The following is a 10,388-nucleotide window of genomic DNA, read 5'->3' on the forward strand; positions in this document are numbered from 1 at the left end:
TAATTCATTTATTTCTTACATTCATGATTTGTGAACAGAGATAGTTTTGCTAAATTGATATTTTATTAGGTTTCCATTTTTTGTTAAATTAAAATACTTCATTTTTTTATATTACTTTATTTCATTTATTAATACATATACATATATGATTAATCAATACATATATTTTAATTCAATTAATACATATATTTAATATAGTTTCAAAAAAATTTACCCTCGACTATATGGATATAAAATTTTTGGCCTTTTTCCTCTTATTTTGAGTAATTTTCTTTTAGAGAAATAAAATTTGATTTTATGCACACAATAACATCTCGACACAATTACCCATCTATTCATATTTATTTTTTTACGTTCATTTTTTTACATTTATTTATTAATACATATACATATATTTATTAATACATATACTTTAACAGAGTTGCCACAGAAAATGAATTTTTAAATTCCCTGACTTTTACCGATTTTTCAGATAAAAATGGAAAATTTCTATGACCAATATAAAATATGTGAAAATTTCAATATTCAAAAATATGTAAAAAAAATTGTAACACTTAAAATCAAAAATTGTAAGAAATAATACAAGGTAGCTTTCTTGAAAACTTAAAAGAAGCTTAATAGCATAATAAAATTTTGGGAGCAAATTCAAGCTAACAAAAAATAAATTAGTATTGGAAAAAAGAATGTAGCTATATGACAAAAAAGAGCGATCAAATGAAATTAATGAATAAAATATAAATTTTAATTATTTTTAAAAAATTATTTAAAGTACATGAGTTTTTTACTAAAACCTCAGATATATTATTTAAAGAATTATAAAAATTATTTAAAATAGGAACAGTTTAAGCGAATTGTGAACAAAGTTTAAAATTTTAGTCTCTTTTTGTACTTTCCCCTAACTTTTCTCGATTTTCCATGACCAATTTTTTCAATTTCCCTGACTTCTCGGTTTTCTAGATCTGTGGCAATTCTGATTTATTAATACATATATTTTAATTAATATAATTTCAAAAAATTTATCCTCGACTATGTGAATGTAAAGTCTTTGGGCCTTTTTCCACTTATTTTGAGTAATTTTCTTTTAGAGAAATAAAATTTGATTTTACGCACATAACATCCTCAACATAATTATCCATCTATTCGTATTTATTGTTAAAGGAACATACCAACAATGAAAAAGATTTTCGTATTCGACAAATAAAAAGAAGTTTTGTAGAGAAGATTATCCCGCAAAAAAAGAATAAAAGATGTTTTTTATTGCTATATTAAACTGCATTAGAACTGCTCTCTCACTTTTGCCAAATATTAAATATATATCTATCTTTAAGTTTCAAAAAGTTCAGCTATAGAAAAAAAACCTATAATTTGAGTATGTTTGATTTAGAATTAAAGTTCCTGTTTGCTCACAAGTACTATCTCCGATTGTGAGAAGCAAGGCAAAATAGAAATTTTTGCAAAATATATTAATATAAAAATATGTTTCAATAACACTTACAATCGATAAAAGCCACTTATGAAATATATCGAACGCTCTTTTTGTTTCATTAATAAATAATCATATATCTGGAAATAAATTATACATATATATTGTATAATCAAAAATGAGAAAGAAGCTATGTTCATAGCTATGACAAATAATATAATAAATTAATAGAAATAAATATGATTTAATGATATATGACAAATATGATTTCTTCCTGAAATAAGAAGTTAATTTTTCTTTATATTTTATTGGAGACATTACAGTGTCTTTTAATAAATCTATTCTAGCGATAATAAAAATATTAAAAAATATTTCTATTAAAATATAATTTATTTTCAGATTGGTCACAATTTTTATTATTTTCTCGCTTCTGAGGTTATAATTGCAGTGATGACAAACAAAATGAAGAATAATTATTTTTACTTCTCTTCATTTTTAATACCTAAAATATGTAGAAGTCCCTAAAACTTTGCATCCACTAGTGTATAACATTCACAGTTAAACACTACAAGATAGACGAATGATATTGTACCAATCTTTTCTAATAAATGCACATTAAAAAAATTAACTTTCTAAAATCATCCAATCTTTTAAAAATACAAATGATAATAAAAGATTTCTTCATTTATTTGTCTGCAGCATGTAGGTTATGACCATTGATTTCTGTCATTCCGCTGTTTCTGCAAAGTTTAAATAAATTCGATAAGTGATTGTTGTTTACAATTGAATAATTCCCATGGCATAATTCCTTTTTTAAAGAGGATCCTATTAAATCGTGATGACCAATTAACTTTGTTCCTATTTTTAAATCATCTAACCATATTGTATTTCCAAGATGAAGATGAACCTGTAAATAATTCATTCATATATTTTCTTACTCTCATATATTTTTCCTTCATAATCATGAAAGACTCTTACTTCTCCGATAATATAAGACCTTTCATCGAAATTTTCTGAGAACCACTTGTGCACCTGTTCATTAGTATAATGATTCCACATATATTCCTCATCCCAAGGAATTAAATTAGTTAAAAATATTTCAACAATATGTGTTGGAAGATCTAATAATTCCTTTGGGATGTGCATTAGTTTACGTACCTAAAATATAAAACCGAATAAATTTATAAGAAGATAAGTTATAAATAACACTTTCATAAATTCACATAATCATATCTCATATTTAATCTAAAAAATGATCATTTGTATTATTTTTTTGAAGAATATGCATATTGTTAAAAGAAAATGTTTAATATAAAATTTGAACATAATGTAAACTAAATAATATAAAATAATCTTACATTAATGTATTCATGTACAATACCGCTGTCAATACATCTCACATCTACGAATATTTCATCTTCAGAATAATCTCTGTCATATTTGATGCGTGTAATTTGCACTCGTTTAAATGTATCGATAGTTTCCTCCAAAACGCAGATATCACCTACATTTGTCGAAGTAGACATTTTCCTATAATTGATTATTAAGAAAATATACGATTTTTCTATAATTAATTATACAAAGAAAATATATAGAAATTCAGGGAGTATACGGACAAATATTTTTTTTTTAATTGTGAAATTGCTCAGTACATACCTGTTTTCGATATTTCCATAATAACTTTGTATTTTACCCGTATTTTGCATATACTCTATATTGGAAAATGTTATTTTTTCCGATTCATTAGAATGTGGAATATGTTCAAGAATTCTTGCAGAAAAATGCGTCGTATCATGAATATATGTCACTATCAACTTCACTTTATCACCTCTGTATGAACAAAAGTATTGAATAATGAAAAATATTGAATAATTAATATAATAACTTAAAAATATTGAAAAATGAATATACGATGGACTAATAGAAAATTACTTACATCTGTATATTTGTCATTGGTGCATCAATTTCAGAAAGAACACAATGTCTAAATACACAGACATTTCGTGTTCGACAGAAGCCAAATGATTTTACATTATCACATAGAGCATATACTTTCTTATTCCTCTCTAACTCAAGAGCTTTTCGCTGAAATCATATTTAATTATAACTAAAAATCATAATAAAAATATTTTGAAAAATAACATCAGCTTACCTGAATGTAGTCAAGTATTTTCGGTTGTATTGCAATGTTCATTCGTTGCATTATTTTTACTATACTTAATAACTGTATAGTATCGTTCTCGTCAACAATAATACTAATTTTACAGTTAGATGAATCCTTAAATTTATAGTTATTAATTATAGAATATTTAATATAAGCGTAATAATTTATTTACAGTGTAAAATAAAAGAGCAATCTTAAGTTCTCATTTAATAATTACCTCCGTTAAATTATCTAAAAGTAAAGAAAACCTATAATTGAATTGATTTTTTAATTTTGATAATACAGAAAAATGTATTAGCCACTGAATATTAGTAAAATTCAGATCAGATAGGACTGGATCAGTACATATCAGTACTGGATAGGAGCCACAAACACATGCTATCCAATTTTCTCGTAAAGCTGCAAAAAATAAAGGAATTAATATATAACTGTCAAAAAGGCAAAAAAAGAAACATTAATTAAATCAACAATAAAATAAAACATCAAGTATACGATAGAGCATTTCTTAATGTGATTAAAATTTGTCATTGTACCTCGTATAGCAGATGATTTCATTTTGTCATGAATTAGCAGAGTTTTCTTTGTCAAAATTAAAAAAGTATTTAAATCTTCAGCTTCTTCGGCGTTCGTACATATTATCGCTGTTCTCATCGTAAGGTACTCATTTTTTGACATTAGATCTAACATTGAAATAGTTTCGAAATATTAGAAATATAATATTTTGTGTGTAATTTTTTAATAAACGCTGATACAGCCAAATATTCATGTTTATAAGTTTTCTTACCGAATAATTTTTGACTCTTGTATCCAGTGTTTACTTGGTACAGTTTTAGATTTACAGATTTAAAAACCACAGCTTCTATAAATGACGCGATGCATATATATGGATTATACATCACTAGATGTACAAATTTCTTAATCTCGGGCGTCCAGGTTGTTGCCGATACAATTATCTGCAATATTGGTCTATCATTTTGTTGTGGTTCACGATTCTCGATTATCTTGTGCTTTTTGAAGAGTTCTCCTACCTATTAAAAAAATTTAGAAAACTTTAGAAATTTTATCTCTATGCTAAGTAATAATACTAAATATATTACAAGTGTTCACTGACCGAATTGTAATATTTATCCAAAATTACATCGACATTGTCAAGTATTAAACAAGAAAGTCGATCAAATGACAATATACCTTTATTTTTATTTAAGAATCTGACTAGATATCGCGGTGTAGTCACTAAAATTTGACAACCATTATATATCATTGCCTGAAACAAAAATTGAAGAATGAGAATAGTTTCTTATATTTTCTTCACCTTTTCAGTATAATATTCGCCGCTTAGTGTTACCAAATCATTGATAAGGCGTAATAGCATTTGATTATGAAGAAATTTTCATACATCATCTTTTTTTAGTGTTTTCTAGATAATTTATTTGCACAACAATTTTCTTCTATTGATAATAGTAGAAAAAACACTTAAAATATGTTTAAATAAAAAATTAAAATATAAATTATTTTATTAGTAGAAAAACAAATAAGTAAAATTCAATTTAGAAAAATTGGTATAATAAATGTTTCAAAGTGTGAAATTACAGCTAAACCGACATTATATTTTCTGCGATATTGTGTATTACACTTTGTCATTTTTATTACATACAATGTATCTTTTTTTTTTAAAGAAACTAATAAAAATATATCTTTTAATAGATAAAATGAAAATCAATAATAATGATAACATGTGTTTTATTTCAAATCAAATGATTGACGCGCAATCATATATGAACGCCTAGTATGGCTGTCGATTAAATCGACGATCATACCAAAAAAGGTTAAAAAGATATTGAACATTATTGTAAAAATATTGATAAATTTACCGCTACTGATCTATCCGACTTGCCATTAAATGCAGCAACACATTTTATATTAGTAAAAGTTCGCAGAAACGATTCGCACAAAGATTGAACGGAAATTACTTCACAAGACGAGGCACATAAAATCAATGCTAACGGCTGAGTTCCATTACGTATTTCCTAAAACAGATATCAATTATTTTAATCAATTAAAATAAAGATTTTTTTATACATATGCATGTATGTATGTGCAAATTTTATTTATATAAATTTTTAAGAAAAATATTGTGCTTATGCTATGCTTGAAAAGATGATTAAGTTCTTTGTGGTACTCATATAAAATACAAAAAATATTTTACATGTAGACGCAAAGCTATTTGACCGCAAACAGCCATTACGCATCCGCTCGTTTTACCACACTGTGTTGATCCAATAGCAACAACGTTTAATCCATTGTTTATAGCAGGCCATATGTAAGACTGAAGTTTTCTTGGTCTGGAAGATTTGATGTTCTCATCCCAACCCTAGAGAACAGAAAAAACAGAAAAATATTAAACATAATTATATTTTTACTATATTCTTAATCAATCAAAATATATTTATACTCATATACCTGATGTATTCCTTTAGGATATCTGAGGTCTGTAATATCACATAAGATGTCACAGTCTATTGAGCTCTGTACTAAAATCTTTTCACTGATAACAAATATAAAAATCATGAATAATTCTATATATAATTACATATATATTTATATGAACATGTACCTGAGAAAGAATTTTGTGTGAGTATTATTAGTTCCTTTGATGCGTGTTCCATTGTATCTTTTTTCTTTATTTCTTGAAAACTTTACATATAAAATGTACCATCGTTTTTCTTTAAGTTGTGAGTGTGTTTCAACTAGTTTCAATAATTCTGGATATAAAATTATGAAATTGCATGTTATTTGAATGTTATTTAATCTATTTTAATAGATTTATTATAGAAAAATCTTATGAAATTCATATACCTCCTTCTATGTAAACTGCATGATAATTAAGAAATAAAGCTTCACTCAATGACATGACAACTTTATCAATGACAAAATAGAATTCTCCGTATTCTATTCCATTACTTTTGTTTGTGATTAAATGATCAAAGTATACCATTTTACATGCACTGAGAAGACGTTTTGTAAATTGAACTGCTTTCTCGGTCCATTTTTCTGCAACACTTTGGGTAATTGCAATCTTTTGAATGTTTTTATTTTATTACACATCAGATATGCGCTATTTAGTTTTTTGTTTTTTTACTTTTTATTATATTAGGTGTTGGAATTAATTCGTAGCGTTTTTTAATGAAAGAATGTTATTTATTTCACATGAGCATTAAAAAATACATTAATGAAAGTACTTCCCATCACTTGTAAAACGCTACGAATTAATTCCAACACCTAATATTTGCTTAAATTGTTTACTTGCTTATAAATGACAATATAATGCATAAATATGTATGTATAAATATTACACTATAACTCCTTGATAGACGTATATAACGTTGATAGACATAGCTACCAAAACATGCAATGATAGCTGTTCACGATGTACTGTAAGATACTCAATTAGCATCACGGAAGCGGCAACAAGAAACTTATATCGATTTTTAACCTTGATATTTAATATGCCTATTTAAGTAGATTAAAAAAACGATTATAACAGAGAAAACTCACACTGCTATAGTGTTGCAACCATTTAAAATAGTGCTTTTTCTCATGCAGATCGGTATAATATTATATACACCAACAGTTTTCGTTAAATACTTATCAGGGATAAGATTTTTTGGAAGTATATGAAATTTATCCCTAGTTAATCCAATACTAATTCCATGATCCACTAAAAGAATTATATAATACATCCCATACTCTTTTTTAATACCAGTTATCAAACCTCGACAAACATATGATGGTAATTTTATCTCAGCTTTAAAACTATCTTGTACAAGAACCATCTGCGAGATAAATATAAAGATTAACCATATCTTACAAAAAACTTAATATTTGTATAAGATATTAATTAGATTATTAACTATTAACATTTAATACACTATTAACATTCAACTGCAATATAATAACTTACGTCACCAATTTGAGCATCTTCTGTATTAGATTTTCTCTTCAAAAATTCATTTGTTTTCATAAAATTTAATAACCTTTCTTCAATCTTGCAGAGCGTTTCTGTATGTTTTTCAACTTCATAAGCTCTCATGCAATATGGATTTTTTACATTTCTTATTTTTATTGCCTTAGCTGTAGCAGGAATGATATCTAAAACTAAACGAAATAGATATAATAATTAAATGATTCAATTTATTTAACACACCAATAAATATTCAGTTTGTGAACATTACCTTGATGCTTATGAAACTTCATCTTTTGAGATTCATAGTTCTGAAAAATAAAGACTTCGCAATAGTTTATATAATTCTATTAAAAATTTTTTTATTACTTAATTTGGCTCATTAACATATGATACATATAAGTTGCTTTCCTATTTTTTTATATGCAGTTCATATTTCTATTTTTCGTGTGCCTTTTACACTTTATCTTACCTTTGGATTGTTATATGTAGTTGTTGAAGTTTTAATAGGAATCCTTTTTCTAACAGGAACCGGCATTGTTTGATAAATTTATAAAAAAAGACTACAATTGTAAGTTATTTCCTTCAGTCTCTTTTCAAATCTTTGATTACAAGAACTTTGCAATCAATCTTCACCAACTTTTTTGAATCATTAAATATTCAAATATACACAAATATACCCTGCAAAAATTCATTACATGTGAAAAGTTTTTTCTTGAAAAATATATTTAATAAATAAAATTATAAAAAGCAGGTAATTTTCTTCAATGATAATGTGCTGACTCGAAAAAACTTTAGTTCAAGATTTGCAACGATTCAAAACAGCATAATACGATAATCGTTGTAAATAAAGAATAACCTCAAATTAGATCCCTGCTAACAATAAGAGTAATCAATAAGAAATTGCTGCGAACAGCATGATCTTTGATTACTGCCATGGATGAAGGATACTTCTGTTTTCGTATATAAGAAAACCTCGGAATTTTCAAATAGGTCTCTTTCTTTTTCTCTAGCCTTTACGCTGCTCCAAAACCGTACCTTTGGCGTGAACTTTGGTCGAGCCCAGTCAAGATCAATCGTTATATTTAATTAAATCTCACGATACTGATTACCGACACGTCCCAGGATCAAAATTTCAATAGAAGACAGAGGAAGAAACACGAAGGAGGCGATTATAAATATCACGCCTGACAATATAGTTGCTTTCCATTTACACACAAGTGAAACTGAGTCTAAAGTAAGCTGAGTATTTCATATTCAGATTTTGGATGCTTTCCATTTGACTATAAGTTACAATTGTTTGATACAATTGTTCTATCTTTATCACTCTCTGAATGTCAACAAAGATAGAACGACACTTGTGTCGACTTGTGTCAATTTGTGTCATCAAATGGAAAGCACTCATTAATGATGACATCATTATTTTCTTACTATAAAAAGTTATTACATGACAACACGGATTCATAACCTCACTAAAGTGAGTTTACGAGATTCACTAAAGCACGATCTCGATCTTGTGCAGATTATAAACAAAAACTCAATTAAATCTCACTTATTAGAATGCAAAAGAGACAAGCATTCAACTGAGTTATTATGAAATCACAAGTAAAAATTATCTGAAAATCGGTATAAATGAAAAGCAACTAATATATTCGACAATTTCACAGCAAAACAACACATGTACATATAGACCTTATAAAATATGGACTATGGACTAGCAGTACACATTGCACGCAGGATCGTGTCTGAAGACTGTTGATCTATTTGCTGTTCCTACACTAGACTGCACTAGCACTCTCTTTCTCACTTTCAACAAATGTCAACTATCTATACCTATCTCACTTCAAGTTCTAAAAGTGTACATTAGTTCAGCCACAGAAAACAGACTTTGTACTTCTTTTTCTAAGGATGAAATTACATCATGCGGAAAACGATTGCGGAATAGAGAATGCGAAATTCATAGAAGCAACCAATTAGCATTCTTCTGCGTTATTCCGAATAATGCTAATTGGTTGTTTGAATGACGCATTCTTTATTTCGCAGTCCTTTTCAGCACCGTGCGATTTCACCCTAAGGGTGCAAACCCATGCAGCGGAATAGTGGAATGCGGAACGAGAACAGAACCAATCACGAGCGTTCTGCAATTTTCGTTATACGGTTTCGAATCCCTTTATCTCATCTGAAGCGCAATGAGCGTAAGCGGAATCAACAAGTCCATAAATGACGTTTAAATATTGTATTTGTCATTTATTTTTCATTATTATGTATCTAAGTACAGAATTAAATGTATTTCTCATTGAAAATAACGATTAAAGATGTTAAAATTTATAAAATTAGTCTTAATGTGATTGCAACCTTTATGAAATAACGATTTATGATTAGCTGCGCAAAGTCTGTGATGCGCTCATTACGCTGCATGGGTATTGAGGGTTCACGTTTCAATGTAACGAAACTGGCGAAATAACAACGTGGTGAGTACAGAGATAAGTTATTAGGTAATTATCTAGAAGACACTCCTTACTTTCAATTTCAATAAAATTACGCTTATTCGCGTTTTTGCATGAAATGAAATCTGGTAGTTAAATGTTGTGCTTAGTGAAATTTAATCGTTAAAGTTAACGACTATTTAGTTTACTGGTAACTACTATCAGTTACCAATAAAGTTACCAAAAAAGTGACTTGCAACTTTAACTTCGTTATAAATAATGAGTTACTTCCATTCCCTGATAATATTATATATTGTATATTAGTAGACCCGTAGCTCCTATTGTATTGATTCGAAACAGACAGAAAACATTTTTTAAGTTTATAAGATGTATACGCTGCGTGATGGTGCAATC

At 27.3% G+C, this 10,388-nt stretch overlaps 1 protein-coding gene across 19 annotated transcripts; it reads right to left on the reverse strand.

Moving 5' to 3' along the window:
- Positions 1-101: 101 nt before the first annotated feature.
- LOC105154447 (Brother of Yb) lies at positions 102-9,449 on the reverse strand. 19 transcript variants are annotated; one of them, XM_087407993.1, is made up of 21 exons: positions 9,241-9,444; positions 8,587-8,652; positions 8,021-8,229; positions 7,820-7,859; positions 7,549-7,742; positions 7,143-7,420; positions 6,444-6,646; positions 6,202-6,349; positions 6,048-6,132; positions 5,794-5,958; positions 5,459-5,614; positions 4,699-4,851; positions 4,372-4,615; positions 4,121-4,267; positions 3,805-3,986; positions 3,576-3,701; positions 3,360-3,508; positions 3,080-3,253; positions 2,782-2,953; positions 2,402-2,581; positions 102-2,330 (listed from the first exon to the last, which is right to left on the reverse strand). In XM_087407993.1, exons 3-21 carry the CDS (start codon positions 8,084-8,086, stop codon positions 2,109-2,111), a joined length of 3,084 nt encoding a protein of 1,027 aa, XP_087264119.1. In that variant the 5' UTR covers positions 8,087-8,229; positions 8,587-8,652; positions 9,241-9,444; the 3' UTR covers positions 102-2,108. The 19 variants fall into 19 exon arrangements, with proteins under 19 accessions (XP_087264119.1, XP_087264117.1, XP_087264111.1 ...); XM_087407991.1 differs by having other exon boundaries at positions 8,408-8,652; XM_087407985.1 differs by having other exon boundaries at positions 8,587-8,780.
- Between the last annotated feature and the right edge of the window lie 939 nt (positions 9,450-10,388).

The sequence above is a fragment of the Acromyrmex echinatior genome, chromosome 7 (assembly GCF_024713525.1).
Source record: "Acromyrmex echinatior isolate Ae372 chromosome 7, ASM2471352v2, whole genome shotgun sequence".
Taxonomy (NCBI): Eukaryota; Metazoa; Arthropoda; class Insecta; order Hymenoptera; family Formicidae; genus Acromyrmex; species Acromyrmex echinatior.

Coding starts and splice junctions, on each gene's coding strand:
- LOC105154447 (XM_087407994.1), bottom strand. CDS start 8,086: ATGCCGGTTCCTGTTAGAAAAAGGATTCCTATTAAAACTTCAACAACT. Junction 7,743..7,819: donor GAAGTTTCATAAGCATCAAG/GTAATGTTCACA, acceptor TATTTCGTTTAG/TTTTAGATATCATTCCTGCT. Junction 2,331..2,401: donor GGTCTTATATTATCGGAGAA/GTAAGAGTCTTT, acceptor AATTATTTACAG/GTTCATCTTCATCTTGGAAA.